The sequence below is a fragment of the Bolinopsis microptera genome, chromosome 2 (genome assembly GCF_026151205.1).
Source record: "Bolinopsis microptera isolate Bmic1 chromosome 2, MBARI_Bmic_1.0, whole genome shotgun sequence".
NCBI classification, from domain to species: domain Eukaryota; kingdom Metazoa; phylum Ctenophora; class Tentaculata; order Lobata; family Bolinopsidae; genus Bolinopsis; species Bolinopsis microptera.
Window position 1 is genome coordinate 17,297,453 of NC_087073.1, and position 15,495 is coordinate 17,312,947.

The 15,495-nt window shown below is 39.1% G+C and overlaps 2 protein-coding genes across 2 annotated transcripts in view; both read right to left on the reverse strand.

Moving 5' to 3' along the window:
- Window positions 1-1,975: 1,975 nt before the first annotated feature.
- Window positions 1,976-15,495, reverse strand: part of LOC134811276 (m7GpppN-mRNA hydrolase-like) — an 82,418-nt gene continuing 68,898 nt past the window's right edge. The window contains exons 2-8 of the mRNA XM_063818053.1: window positions 4,289-4,411; window positions 3,977-4,102; window positions 3,696-3,834; window positions 3,431-3,540; window positions 3,106-3,287; window positions 2,864-2,955; window positions 1,976-2,744 (exon numbers count right to left, since the gene is read on the reverse strand). Coding sequence (XP_063674123.1) covers window positions 2,296-2,744; window positions 2,864-2,955; window positions 3,106-3,287; window positions 3,431-3,540; window positions 3,696-3,834; window positions 3,977-4,102; window positions 4,289-4,396 — 1,206 coding nt within the window. The 5' untranslated portion in view covers window positions 4,397-4,411 and the 3' untranslated portion in view covers window positions 1,976-2,295. The remainder of the gene's footprint in view (window positions 2,745-2,863; window positions 2,956-3,105; window positions 3,288-3,430; window positions 3,541-3,695; window positions 3,835-3,976; window positions 4,103-4,288; window positions 4,412-15,495) is intronic.
- The window catches only part of LOC134811277 (GTP-binding protein 10-like), a 79,821-nt gene continuing 68,896 nt past the window's right edge, over window positions 4,571-15,495 (reverse strand). Inside the window, exons 2-9 of the mRNA XM_063818054.1 lie at window positions 14,589-14,691; window positions 14,368-14,462; window positions 14,140-14,251; window positions 11,722-11,884; window positions 11,478-11,584; window positions 6,233-6,396; window positions 5,041-5,238; window positions 4,571-4,862 (exon numbers count right to left, since the gene is read on the reverse strand). Coding sequence (XP_063674124.1) covers window positions 4,651-4,862; window positions 5,041-5,238; window positions 6,233-6,396; window positions 11,478-11,584; window positions 11,722-11,884; window positions 14,140-14,251; window positions 14,368-14,462; window positions 14,589-14,689 — 1,152 coding nt within the window. The 5' untranslated portion in view covers window positions 14,690-14,691 and the 3' untranslated portion in view covers window positions 4,571-4,650. The remainder of the gene's footprint in view (window positions 4,863-5,040; window positions 5,239-6,232; window positions 6,397-11,477; window positions 11,585-11,721; window positions 11,885-14,139; window positions 14,252-14,367; window positions 14,463-14,588; window positions 14,692-15,495) is intronic.

Consider the following 15,495-nt stretch of genomic DNA (forward strand, 5'->3'; position numbering starts at 1 on the left):
GGACTTGCAGCACATTCCGCGTTTAAAATTAGACCCAAGCTCTTTATCAATTTGAACTAGCACTTAAGCCTCTTTGAAATTGATAATCAATGGACGTTAAATTCAATGAGATGCTATCTACAACGGTTCCAGAGATATTGTCCACAAGTGTCTCTAAGTCTACGAATCACGTCCAAGACGCGAATAATGTCGATAATAACTGCACCACGATGTTTTTTTCACTGTCAATGTGGGCCCTGTCAGTGCGCGGTGATATCGTGGCAAAAGCCACTATATACCTGAGGCTGAAGTGAGGATCGCGACGTGGGACAAAACCGCACTGCACATTGTCGATAAAACGTGAGGTTAAAAAATTAACTACAGCATGCAGTCCACATCAAAAGAGAACTCGTTTCTCATTAAATCGCATAGCCATAATTATTTGTCGCAAGAAATCAGAATAATCAGAAACTATTTGGAACTCCCAAAAACTGTCTATAATTATTTCTGTACAAAGCATTTTCATCATGCTTGACAAAATATATATGCATTTCAATGAAATTTGCATTTCAACATGAAAAATGCAGTTCTCCACTGCACTGCAGTGACTCGTGATAAAAACAATTCGAAATGAAAACTGTGAAAATGCAGTACGTTATAACGAGCACAGACGTTTCACCACTACCGGTATTTTGTACATCTAACTTAATTAAGTCTCATTAAACTGCTCCCCGTGCAGGGCACATCTTTTAAATTATAACACTAAAACACTGCAATAAATATTATACTACAATATAATATATTGTATATAGCCCTTGCAAGGTAAACATTAAATCGAGATTGATTGTGCCTCCAAAATTACAACGGTTCCGTAGAACATCATATTTGAGATCAATCAGAGATCTAGCCATTCCAAATTCTATCAGCCCCTAATCTGTGTTGGAGAGCACGAATTATCCTATGAGTTTTCCAGAAAACCCAGACAGCTCCGTTTCTTTACTAAAAGGTTTAGTCGTCTGTCAACCTACAACTTCCTGGCCGAAGTGACTACGGAGATCTCATTAATTTCCATTTTGTCTATCTTAGATTTATTCAGAATTCATTACTTCAGAACGATGATGCCGAGATGGCTCGTATTAAGGACTTCAGCCGCAGACTGGCCCTACAGCCCAGTCATATGGTGGCAGCTGTACGGGGGAACATGGGATCGGGCTTAATATAGGTACTGCAATATGCAAGAAACACTTACTTTATTACTACTATAAAATAGCAATTATCTATAATTAACTATAATTAAACATAATTTAAATATAATAAACTAGAATGCAGCTGATGTTACAGTTACAACAATGTAAGGACTGTGTTGCAAGTAGTGCTACTAGACAGAAAGAAAAGGAGACAGAAGGAAACGCAGTACGTGTTACTGTAATACTAATACAATAGCTGTAGTGGTGTTATTCTTCGCATATAAACACTATTCTAACTGTAAACAATACCTCTCTCCGGAGAATTAGACAGACAGTACAACAGTGTGTACAATAAACACTAACATAACAGTACTAGGAGTAACATAGTATGAGTAATACAGACTGTAATATAGACTGAGCAATATGTTGCAGTTTGTTTGCAGATGTAGCGGTTGCTTGATGAGTGGAGTTATGATAAGCAGCAAATATTAATGTAATCTGTGAGACCACACCCACTTAGACTATACTGAACTACATCAGAAGTTCTGATTCAGAACATAGTAATAAGATTGTAACCATGGTGACCATTATAGCATAGTGACCTTGGTTACTGTTGTTACCATGGGGCTATTTCTAGAGGAGTTTCTAAATTACACCTGAGATACTGGAAGGGGTATTGTTTAAACTTTAATTCATGTTCTACAAATTGAATTATTGACTTTTGACGGTGCGTGAAAGTTGATTACATTTAGATTACATTTCTGTTTTACTTGGTAACCGCCACGTCGATACAAAATGATACCAACTTTTAACGCAAAGTAAATCCTGAATATTAACAAATAGAAAAACAGCGATTATACTCTTATCATAGTGTAATTACTTCCCAAGCTTATCAATTCCATCCGTAAAACATTGAATGTAAAATTCGAATATCAGAGAAAAATGCAAACGCCTAATATAATAAGTAATTACAATATAAATTAACGAATTCAGGTCGATGACATGGCAAAATTTGATGCATAAATTCCCAGTGTGTTAAAACTTTATTGGTCTTAAAGTTAATAGAACTTTTCAGTTTTCTTGGTGCAACAGAACTAAAAATACTGCAACGAGTCATTGGACAGAGTTATCAAGATCTAACAGCCGTAAAGTTGGGTACTTCAGGTAACATATCAATGAGAGTGTCCATGTCAAACCGGAAGTTAGATAGTCTCATATCATCAGGAGGACCAGGAAAGCCCCTAGCAGTGGCGGGGTTCCCTCTCCTGTTCCTCCCTCCCCTCATCCTGTTCCGGGAGGAGGAGGAGGTGTTATCAGCTCTCTGTGTAGAGTACGGGGGTTGTTGTTGTTGTTGGGGGTTGTTGTTCCTACTGGAGAGGTCCTGAGAGTACAGTCCCCTGTGGGGAGCAGGTGGTTCGGACACGTAGCCGTGCTCTTTAAAGTGATCACGTGACCTTGAATCACGTGACCTGTTGTTGTGGTGATCTGGTCTCTCTTGTCTGTGTTCCCGGGTGTTGTGTCTGTAGTCCCCCTCGTGTCCGGGGTCTCTTCTTGTGGTGTACTGCATGCTGTTATCTCCTGAAATCAGACCTTGAAACTATTAAAAGTCAGGATCATTTCTTCTTTTAGCGCAAGGCGAAATTAAGTTTATCATTTTCATAAGAAAATTTACATCACTTTTAGTACATCATTCTTACCGTCGTTGAAGGAGGTTCCCCGAGGACGGGATCTTTCACACTCGCTCGCATTATTACGTTTCTTTCCCGTGCGGTATCCTCTCACATACTCCCTGAAACAAGAAAGAGTTTTACAGCTATTCTTTTCTCGCCATCTTCGAGCGTACTACGTATGTGAAAATTTAAAAATAACATTAAAATCTACGAAATCCACACGCAGAACCACTTCCAATATCGGAAATTAACTTCTGGCGACCACTGACCTGATAAACTGGTTGACCATAAAGAACGACTCCTTCTTCTTCTTGAATCCAGAAGCTCCTGGTAGCTCATCTACAGGGAACCAGTCAATATTAGCTATCTCACCTCGCACTTTGGTGTAGAAAACAGTGGTTTGGGGTACGTCGTGTACTATGTACAGTCTCACTCTCCTGTCGCTGCAAACCTAGTAGGGACCATTATTTATTTAAATAGGACCAAAAAAGTATAAATCACTGGAATATCGACGATGACGCAGCTTTAATGTTTTAATATTTGAAGGTTAACTTGATTGATATTATAAGCGACACACTATGTGAACGTTCATACCTTCTCAATATAATAGTTCCTGTCTGCGAGGGAGCTGATATCAAAACTTGTTTCCTCTCTAACCTCTCTAATAGCACAATCAAACGGGTCCTCGTCTTCTTCAATCTTTCCTGAAATCCAAAGACATTTTGATAGGTATTGCTTAGGTAACTTACTTCTTTACTTAAATAATACTGATCTAAAGAAATCAGAGATTAATTATTGAAGCTTTGAGTAAAATGGAACATCAGAACCGGGGTTTAGACTACAAAAGAAGAATGTGTACCTCGAGGGAAAGTCCAACAATCCCGAGTACTGTTCCCCTCCACTAGCAGCACTTGTTTCCGGTCTGGTGTTATCAGCATTGCTCCGTACACCGGCACTTTCCTCTTAAAGTCTCTCCACTGTTTCAGCACCAGGTTAGCCTGAATAATTAAAAGCAGGGGTTACATGAGAAAATATCCTTCTTCAATTTGAAATCCTATGATCTAAAACTCTTAATAACTCAAAATATAGGATCTTGTATGAACTTTAATTGTTTACTATAAACAAATTCATTGATCTGACCTCTCTGTGGGGTTGGAGTAAGCTAGGCATGTGTCTGAAGCAAGCTTTAGCGAACACTTCTACAGAGCAGTCAGGTAGAGTAGGGTCTGAGGGTCTGATATAGTCCAGATAGAACCAGTGTCCCATCTGAGAGGAGGGGGTGTTATTGAGGATCTTATTCTCATAGGTCAGTTCCAAGAGCGGTGTCAGATAGAAGGAGGACGTTGATTTAAAACAATTTTAAGGAACATACATCATGGTAACTAACAATATGCTATATAAGTTAGAATGTGTTTGAAGCTGTACAGCTATATAATACCCCTTGTTCCTAACCTCGATAGCAAAACACAATCTGATAGGATCGTTACAGTTAGACTTAGCTTCAGGGATGATGAAACGGGAGAAGATATCATTGAGGATATCCTCAGAGATATTAACCATATTGGTTTGTTCCTAGCTAGGTCAGAAATATAGTTAGGACATGTTTTAAATCAAGATTTATTTCAAATGTAAATATAAATTAGAAACGATTGTTTTAGGAATTTCCCTTAATATCAATTTATTGTCATGCTTTATTGAGATTTTAATCTACTGATAGTAACGTAATACTCATAGTATGATAAAAACGGATCGAGATATCAAAATAATATACAAAAATAAATTACACCAGCAAAATTTTAAAAATCGTTAAAACACTAAACAACATTTGACTCCTCTACTTTCCTACGTTTCTTATATTTCAACTCAAAAAGAATGTCCTGGAGTTGGTCGAGACCCTGTCCCGTGTAACAAGAAATGGGCACTATACTGTGAACTCTTATCATTTTTGAGAGTTTAGTCTTGTAAAGCCCGAGGAACTCCTCAAACTCAGAGTCTGATCCGCCTGTGTCCATCTTGTTTATCGCAACTGAGGAGATTGGAATTAAGGGTTAGGAGTTGGTTATGAGGAGTTGTCAAGATAAAATATATCAAAGACACTTCCAGCAAATCAATCAGCTCTAAAAAGCTAAAAGAGCTATAGATCATTAACTTGATAATCAAATCTTAACCTACACTACATATCACTTCAGAATATTCAAACTAACCAACAATAGGACGGCGAGTTAGACCCGCCATATATAGCTCCAACTCTCTACACAGATACCCGAACGTCTCAAACGGGGTCCGGTGTGGTGTGTTGAGGTTCAACTTGAAACCTTGTACGTCCAGGACAAATAACAGGACCTTGGTTCTCTCTATGTGTTGTAGGAACACGTGTCCTAGTCCCCTGTTATCACTTGCGCCTGATAAGGGTATTGATCAGGGATGCTGGGATGGTTCGCTATCAGGACTTTATTAACATCACTAAGATTATCAAAATATGAGATTTTGATTTTTTTAATTATAAGGTTGGAGAGGACCCTCTCCTATGTTTATTTTCAATTTTCTATTCAATTTTCTTTTTCGGTTGAGCCTTCAACGTGTGTTTCTTTTGAAACTCAATTTGCTTTCTTCATCGCCTCTCGAAAGCCTCCTGAGCTCTGTCACAATGTACTCATCGTCCCCAGTTTAGACGATACCCCTTTTATTCCCCAAATTGTTCCCACTGATTTCCTACTGTTTTGTTCCTCCCGTGTTGTTGCTCCAAGGTTCTGCGTTGAAATCACCATTTCCATCAGTATATAATGCGTTAAACTCACCACCTTCTTAATCAGTGTAATGTAAACTTTGGTTTTTGTATTAACATCCTCCAGTCAGCTTATTCGCCGTCTATAGTACCCCACACAGCCTAGATCTGTATCTCATGATCTCCCATATCTGTGCTGCCTCACCCGAGGCAATTCATAAGGGCAAAAGTTCCTTATATACCCATGCAAAACAGAAAATATTTCCTTGTGGGCATGGGTAGAAGGGTTGATTGATCCGATCTAATTAAGGTGATAACGTGGTAATTACTAATAATTAAATTCAGGTAACGAAAGCGTTTTTCTTTTTTATGGACACAAGATATTGAGTGGTAAACAATATTAAGTCCAGAGCAAACAGAACACCTGACTATTCTGTCAATACAGTTAAGCTATCATGTTTACAGTATCAGTTGTGGGGTATGTTGTGGTGGCTGCAAACGACAATAGTGCATAGTGCATTAATTAATTGCCATTTCAGTAATTACTGATAGATTAGATCATGAGGAGCTGATCTTAATTTCAATTATGATTGATTATCACATCAAACTAATCAGATCAGTCACCCAATCCAGACAATTGTAAAGACTACTAAAGATTACTAAAGACTAACCTTCAATAAGTCCAGGAATATCAGCTATCTTGACAATCTGTTTAGTGTCAATAGTCTGCATGTGCCCCACTGTTGGTTTGAGAGTGGTGAAGGGGTAGCTGCCTATTGTAGGAGTAGCTGTGGAGAGGACTGATAGGAGAGATGATTTACCCGCGTTAGGATACCTGCCGGGAGACAAGGAGTTATATTGTAGATACGTGTTAATTATAATATTCAATGAGAATAAGTCGTCTACTAAACATTATTACAATTATATTTAACCATCATTAGACAACAGTTTATTGACTCAGCTAATTATGTGAATTGTATAAATTGTGGAAAAAAAAGTTACACACACAACTGCAATAAAACCATTTATAATTATATTATACTGTTTGTTGTTCCTTTGAGGTCTGAAAGAAATTCTAGAGACCTTTGTTACTACTCATTGGACTATTTTTAAGGTTTTAGGAGAGCCGTTCTTGTTAATCTCTCTTTTACGTTTAAACAGACGCTTTGTTAAATATGGGCGGGAGAGTAAATCTAGTGTTTCTATTTCTTTCAGTTTCTTATCGTATTGCTGATAAGCCACTTCATAATATGTGTTGATATTACTCAAGTTCAACATGTTGATATTACTCACGTTCAACATGTTGATATTACTCAAATTCAACATGTTGATATTAATCACGTTCAACATGTTGATATTACTCACGTTCAACATGGCCGATCACCCTGCGGCCACTTTAAAACTAGAATGTCAGGTAGACTCCATGTCAACACACGTCATATATGATATAATGCAAATTTTTGCGAAATAGGGTGTTTTAGAGTTTAGACGACATTTGGTATTAAAGAAATTTGTAGGACATCAATAAACTGGGATTGAAAAGAATCAAGTACTTAAATTCTTCAATCAGAATTTACGACTTACTCAGGCCTCATCGTCTTAAGATTTTGACATTTCCTACGGTCTAGGGGTCACTATTGACTATTTATAGAAGTCTTCTAGAATGTTCGCTTGGATGACTTCTTTGACTGACTGCAGTCATAAACACAGCCCAGTTACCAGGCGACCATGGGGACTAGGGGGCTTATCTTTTTTCTGGGGTTCAATTTTTTCCGGGGGGCTGCAGCCCCCTAGCCCCCCCCCCCTGGCTACGTGCCTGGTGTTAGTACGGTAAATGGTACGTTAGTACGGTACTGGGGTACGGTGTAAAACATGTTTGTATATATATAATATGTAACTTATGAGAAATACTAATTTTGTTTCAACACCCAATTTAGTATAAATAAGCCGCTAATATAATTAAAGTAATCATTCCAATATGTTAATCCAACACCCTTATAGTTACCATCCATTAAAAGGATCTGAATTATCTTAGAAAATGACAGGCCTGCGACAGCTGTTGAGAAAATGTACCCCATATTAAGTAGGAAGATTACAAATCTATTTACCTTTTATCGATTTTGCAGCGAAATGGACAAACGAAATGTGCCAAAAATGGAAACAGATATGAAGATAGAAGAAGAAGACAATTCACTACCAAAACTCATTAAGAACGAAATCTGGATGGAAGGAGACAACTTTCTAGTCAAATGGGAAGGATTACCAAACTTCTGTGAATGTTCTGCTGTTGGTATCGTGGACTGTCCCGACAGTTCGACCATGAAATCAGCCCTTGATTCTCACCATCAGACTCATCCCGATGAAAAACCATATCGCTGCACTGAATGTCCTTACAGTACGAGAGTAAAATCAACTTTACTTAAACACCAGCGGACTCATTTCGTTAAAAAACAGTATAAATGCTCAGGCTCTGGGTGCAACTATACGGCAAGTGCAAAGTCAACCATGGCTAAACATAAAAGTACGCATTTTGATGAAAAACCATATCGCTGCACTGAATGTTCCTACAGTACAAGAGTAAAATTAACCTTGGTTAAACACCAACGTGCTCACTTGGACGAAAAACTGTTCGGATGCTCTAGATGCACCTAAGTCGACACTACAATCAGCCATTATTTGCCATCTGCGAACCCATAAAGGTGAAAAACCATATCAGTGCTCTAAATGTTCCTACAGTTCAATCAATAAATCAAGCTTTAACTCACATCGGCGGACTCATTCTGGTGAAAACCCATTTCAATTCTTGGAACATTCTTACCGTGCTAACCGGACATCATTTTTAGAAAGCCTACAAGCTGGTGGTATGAAACTGGGAAAATCATCGAATTCAACACATCAATATGACGATGTAGGGCCCATTTTTGTTAAGCCAGTAATTTTTGTCAAGCCAGTCTCTTTTGTAAAGCCTCTAACTTTTGTCAAGCCTGTGACCTCTGTTAATCCCTTCATCTCTACTTCCAGATTAATTCCCAGGGCTTCCTCTAGTTATCTGCCAGAATTAACTCGTCCAATACGAGGGATCCCGTCTACTCAGTCTGTACTTACTTCTTATCGAGCAGGTTCATCTACTTTCTCTACAATTCATACTGCAAACTCTACGAACCCTACATATCCTACAAATCCTACAAACCCTACATATCCTACATATCTACATGTCTTACAAACCCTACAAACCCTACATATCCTTCAAATCCTACAAACCCTACATATCCTACATATCCTACAAACCCTACATATCCTACAAACCCTACATATCCTACATATTCTACAAACCCTATATATCCTACATATTCTACAAACCCTACATATCCTACATATTCTACCCCCTACGTACTCTCCGCATCACATCCCACGACCTTCCCTTCCTCATGTCAGTACAGCGGTTAATATAGGGATTACTAAACATAAACAAAAGTTGAGGTTTATGAACCCACTGGTGAATGAACAATGAAAGTAAATATTGATAGCTTGTTTCTTTTATGAAATTTAGAAAATACATCATAGGTGTATCTATATTCTATGACCTTTAAGGTGTATTGGATGAGGATTTTAAGACTTATTATCGGTCATATATTGTAAGTGTATTATATTATATTGTAAGTGTTTTGTATTACTGAAAGGTGAAGTTTGTTAGCATGATGAAGCATGAGGAACATAATTGGGGGGGGGGGGGGGGGGTCCAACTACATTTTTGTACACTAATTTAGCGTACATTTGGCAAAAATCTGATGGCCATGTACATTAATGGTCATAAAAAATGTACAAAAAATTGGAAATCCCTGGAAACGGAACAGGAAAAACAGGAAAAAACATGTTTTGTACATTTTTGTACATGTACATTTGGCAAAAATCTGGTGGCCAAACAGGAAAAAACATATTTTGTACATTTTTGTGCATTTTTGTACATGTACATTTGGCAAAAATCTGGTGGCCAAACAGGAAAAAACATATTTTGTACATTTTTGTACATGTACATTTGGAAAAAATCTGGTGGCCATGTACAAAAATGTAGTTGGACCCCCCCATAATTAGAGGAGATTTTATTGCCATTTTTGCCATAGACTTGTGGAGTCTCTCAAATAAATGGCAAAATGATTGTTTATTAGTTGCCAAAAAATTAAAAAACTTTTCGTTATTGCAAATACACAGAATCTTTGTCGCAAGTGCAAGTGAGCGGGGTAGTTAATATTGTGGTTTCTTCATCCTTTTCTGTCGAAAAGGTTTTGGTTTGCATTAAATTAAAAGCTGTTTTATAAAGTGGAATTATTGACTTTGGAATATTAATACTTCGGCCATCTTCGTCGTCTACGCCTAATTTTGTAAAGATAATTGAAAATAAAACCGTTCATCTCTCAACATCAAAGGAGAAACTTTGGCAGCTTGAGATGAAACAACGAAGATAAAGGTCAGATGAAAAATCTTGAATATCTTGAAGAATGCCGAACCCTCCTGTCCACCTTGCGAGTCAAGATCCACAAAGGGTAAAATCTGGTATAAAAGCACGACAATCAGACTCACATCAGTATATCACCATCCTCCACAGTAACAACAGCAACCATCTGATAGATCCCCTCGCACAACATGGTGATGACACGACTCTGGCTTATCTTGGTAGCGACCTGTTTCCACAACTCTCAACAAGCAGCCCTGGTGACCAGCAAGTTCTGCTCCGAGCTCCCCAAACCTCTAAATGTCTCTGTGCAAGCCTGCTGGCGCAATACAATGGAGATGAAGGAGCTGATAGGAAAGACAGCTGGGGCCGTGGTGACCGGAGCCTGTTCTGATGTGGACTCTAAATCCGACAACAAGGATCTGGGCAGGTATCTGATTGAAGGGTTCGTGAACCTCAGGTGTTTGGTGGTAGCTGATATGAAGCAGCTTTCTAGAGCCGAGATAGACCTTCTCAACCAGATTAACATTCTCGTGGCTGAGATAACTGGTAATCCACTGATTTGCCTGGATTTCGCACCCCACTTGGAGGAGTGCCCGAAAGACATGCCCCAGGATATGTTCACCGCAGCCTCCCTTCTGGCGAGAATTCTGGAGAATCTGTACATGAGAATAGGAGCAGATGACAAGATCATGCTATTTTAGAGTGAGATGTTTGATGGACTATGTTACAGTTTCAGTTGAATTGTAGAATTTCGTGGATTCGTATTTGTTGTACCCATGTTGCTAGAAGATGGCATTTTGCAAGTTATATCATTTAAAAATTTCAAAAAAACTTTATTCAGTTACGTTGTTTAAATTTTAATCTGTTTAATTGAAGCAATCAAAATAATACAAAAAAGCCAAAATCAATCCGAAATATTTGGGGCTTCATCAAGATAGTGACATTAAGTTCTTTCTTTATAATATCTTTACAACATTCAGCCTAACGATCTCCCTGGTCCCATCTAGCATAACCTCCCGTTCCCCCAAGCTAACTCACCCTACGAGCCCCACATCAGCAATGCCCCCTACCCCAAGCTAACTCACCCTACGAGCCCTACATCAGCAATGCCCCCTACCCCAAGCTAACTCACCCTACGAGCCCCACATCAGCAATGCCCCCTCGCCCCAAGCTAACTCACCCTACGAGCCCCACATCAGCAATGCCCCCTACCCCAAGCTAACTCACTCTACGAGCCCCACATCAGCAATGCCCCCTACCCCAAGCTAACTCACCCTACGAGCCCAACATCAGCAATGCCCCCTACCCCAAGCTAACTCACCCTACGAGCCCCACATCAGCAATGCCCCCTCACCCCAAGCTAACTCACCCTACGAGCCCCACATCAGCAATGCCCCCTACCCCAAGCTAACTCACCCTACGAGCCCCACATCAGCAATGCCCCCTACCCCAAGCTAACTCACCCTACGAGCCCCACATCAGCGATGCTCTTGAGAACGAGTCTGAGAAACCTCTCTTCCCCTCGTTTAGACTTGTAGTTGTTAACCAGACTACCCCCTTTCTCACCACCCTGTAATAAAGGAAGTTTCATACACTAAATACTATTTTAGGGAACTGTAATATGAAGTATTAAGTATTGTGCAAGGGGTCACTTACTCTCAAAAGTGAAAACACTACAAATATGGCTCTGGTGTTTTCTTTACAAACCTGGAGGAGGTATCTAGTGTTTTCTTGGTCCACATCGCACACTATTTCCCCCGTCTTGATATCAGTAGCCACCGTTCCTGGCGGCACTTCCACCACACTATCCTCACCCTGTCTTCCTCGTATTATTTCGTTAGTGGCATTGTCACCTGGCCCTGCCACGTATCTGCAGTGGAGATGTCAGAATAACACCTTTTATCACTGTTAATATCGATAATATTATCAGTGAAAGCAGTATTAATGACATTCTCACTTTTCAGAACTAAGTGCCTAATATAATTAAGATATAACATCTAAACAGTTTTATTCCTGTTCCATATGATCGAGGTTAGTCAGGGCTACAAAACCTGACCAAGTTTAGCTCAATCCAGTACTGCGCGTTCGAGATATGAGGTTAAAGGTACCAAAAATAGGAGTTTTCTGGTGTGACATCATTGTTAAATGTTACATTTTTGGATTATAACCTTGATATCTCACAAACTATCCATTTGTGGTCTTTCTGAGTTACACTATCTGTTTCCTCTGGCAATTTTGGTTCAGAGTCAATTAAGTTTGAAACAAAATCTCAGTATATGTGAAAGTACTGAGGATGTCAAGTTTGTAAACGCGAGCGCGTGCGCGCGCTCGCACACATATGACCTCATATCTTCCACATTTAATGATTTTTTATAGAAATTCTTTCACCATCCTGTAGCACTCATGTGCTGAGTAGGATAGCATTCAAATCATGTCTTTAAAAGCTTTAGATAGTTACTGAGGGAGAAAATTCATGTTTGTAAACGCGCGCGCGCATGGCCCAGACTATATCAATGGACGGGAGGATTAAAGTACTTTCATACACACCAGCATGCTCATTGATGGCTTAAAATGAAGCTAAGACATACTCCTATCAGATCCACCATAAGTTAGATACCATAATAATCATTAAATGTGTCTAAAATGAGGAAGCTTTGACAAGTGCGAGTGGTTTTGGCAAATTTTGGTATAAAATAGTCCCTGAGATCATATTTTTCTCATTAAAATCACATATATCACGAATATTTATGTGTGTTGGGTGTATCCTCATTGGTATCAACCATTTCAATCATCTAGAGCAGCTTTCCTGATTCTTTATCTCATGAAAATGGGCAAAAAAAGCTCATAAATAGTCCAAAATCGGTCATTTTCGCCGCTTTAATAACCTCATTCCTGGCACCCAGAACACTTTGGGTACTCTAAACATGATTTTCGGATACCTCAGACCCCTAACTAGCACATGGAGCCAGAAAGAACAGCATGTAGGGACTTCTAAATTTCCATGGTTGAGAACCCAATGTCACACTATTCGTTCATTAATCCTGCTTTCACTGTTATGTATGTATCGAGTTGAGATGTATATCTCTTTTATATCAACCCATATGGTGAGGATGTCATAATATCACAGAAGACGTTTCCCTGAATTTTGTAGGGGATTTAGTAAGAGATTTTGCGCGCGGAACGTATGTTACAATATTTATCATTGTAGACTCTACGACGGCAGCCGTCAGAAGTCTCACCAAACTGCTCGTTAGCTCGTATATACAGTAAGATATGAATAACTTAATAACACATCCAACCCCATTCAGGCCGTCCATCCCTAAATAGCTAAAGTCCCCTAAAATACAGACTGATAATCTTTACTCATGTAGCCGAGAAAACGTTTGCCAGCTTCAAAGTCAGTTTGTCGAAGTTTCTTGCTTTGATACCGGATAACCCTCCGGTTTCCGGTTATACGTGCAGCTGGTCGAATTCCTTGGTAGACTACACGCCATCACGGTGGTCAGACATCTGATGACCCTTCCTGCTACGAGGATAAACCTTACCAAGTTACCAAGTTACCAAGTTAGCAGGGGATTTGTGTTCCCCGGTATTTGGAACAAAAATCAAATTCCCTACAAATAGTTGCGCATTGTTCCTGGGCGTGGCCTGAGTAGGTCAAGAGGTCGAAACTTGGTTTTTCTGATGGTTTGGGACATGTACTAACTATAAAACCACCTAAACATGTTCCAAATACCCCGGAACATAAATCCCCTACAGGGGTAAAGATTCTCAGTCTTGACTTGACCTGGATTCCAGTAATTTTGGGATGGGCGTGGCCCCTGGGATTGGCCTGAGTGTGTCAAGAGTTCAGAACTCGGTTTTTCTAATTGATAAGAACAAGTACTTCCTATTTAACCACCAAAACATGTCCCAAATACCCCGGAACACAAATCCCCTACAAGGGTCGAATCCCCTACAAATCCCCTACAAAAATCAAGGAAACGTACTCATCGATATATCGATTAAAATTAGAACAATTTCTCAAAGAAGTTAATCTATTGACAAAAACAGCTGATTTGGTTACACCAGAAAGGATAAAAATGACTGTAAGTTAACAATAGACACTACACAGAGAAGACTAACCTTCTGTTATGGTGGTGGTGCACGTGGTTTAGGTTCTGGTAGACTGGCAGAGCTTCCAACCACACGTTACCTCCGTTACCTCCGACCCCATTCTTCCTTCTGTATCCTTGACCTGTGTTTTACACTTCTACAGTTTACTGGCAGTATCTTAACAGAGTTTGTACGAACAGTCTGTTTCTCACATACTTTTGTGCAGAATGTCCAGTGAGATATAAGTTTAAAACTTACCTCCAGCTCCTCCCCTCGTGTAAATATACACACTGTCACATATTTCTCCTTTTTTAAACTTCTGCTGTTCCTTCACCATATCTTGCATCATCTTCCTGTAAAAACCGCGATGTATATCCACATGTTGGAAACGAACAGGTGTTCATCGACAAAAGTACAGCCTTAAGGGTAAGATTGAGTTTCTTTAACGCTATTTGTCGATAACTATACTAACACTATACCTGTCTATTACTTTAGGTTGGGATGTTGTTAGTCTTCTTTGTAGAGCTAGCAGGCTTCTAGCCACACCAAAGCCCCTCGTACACAGCTTTCTTTGGGCCATCACTGAGTTATTTAGCCGGTAAAGTTAATGTAATTGTTAGCGCCTCGCCAGTTACCACATGTTTTGTGTGTAATGTGATAAGATTGAGGAGGCCGTTTTGGCTGTGGCCAAAATCCAAAGTTCAATAATAAGAACGCACGTGTAAATCTGAAATAAAATTTAATACCGCGCGCAGTTCCTTGTACAAAGTCGGGCGCGCGTGCCAACTCTACTTATCAGTAGACCTTATTTAAAAGGTATGACCGGCTTACAAGTCGCGTGATTGATGGACGATCGATTTGTTCATTGTGACCGAAAATAATATTATAATTTAATAAACTTGTAACACTAATGAGACCATGGAAGTCAAACGAAAGTATTTTAAATTCTAATATATCGAACTGACAAACAACACCATTACAAAGTCAAGCCCCCTCAGCGAAATTACAATTCAAATTCAACAATTATTATTTTCGAATTATACATTTGATCCTCTTACACTGATCTTTGTCACAGAAATTAAATTAAATGCTTCATAGAGCATATTAAATAACAATCACAATTAACGTAAAATTGTGTCCCAACACTACGTCTAATTAACATGCCTCTAATTAACATACCTCTAACTTAAAACTAAATGTTTTTGTGGAATTTGTTCCAATTTTCTAACAATAAAGAGAGCGGTCTCTTCTTGGTGATGAGGAACTAGTCTCGTGTGTAGTGGAATTATTAAACTTAATTATGCCTTCAAATTGGGCAGAACTATTGTGTTTGTACCATTTAATCAGACGAGTTTGTGTAAAGTTTTCATAATTTTATCATTTACA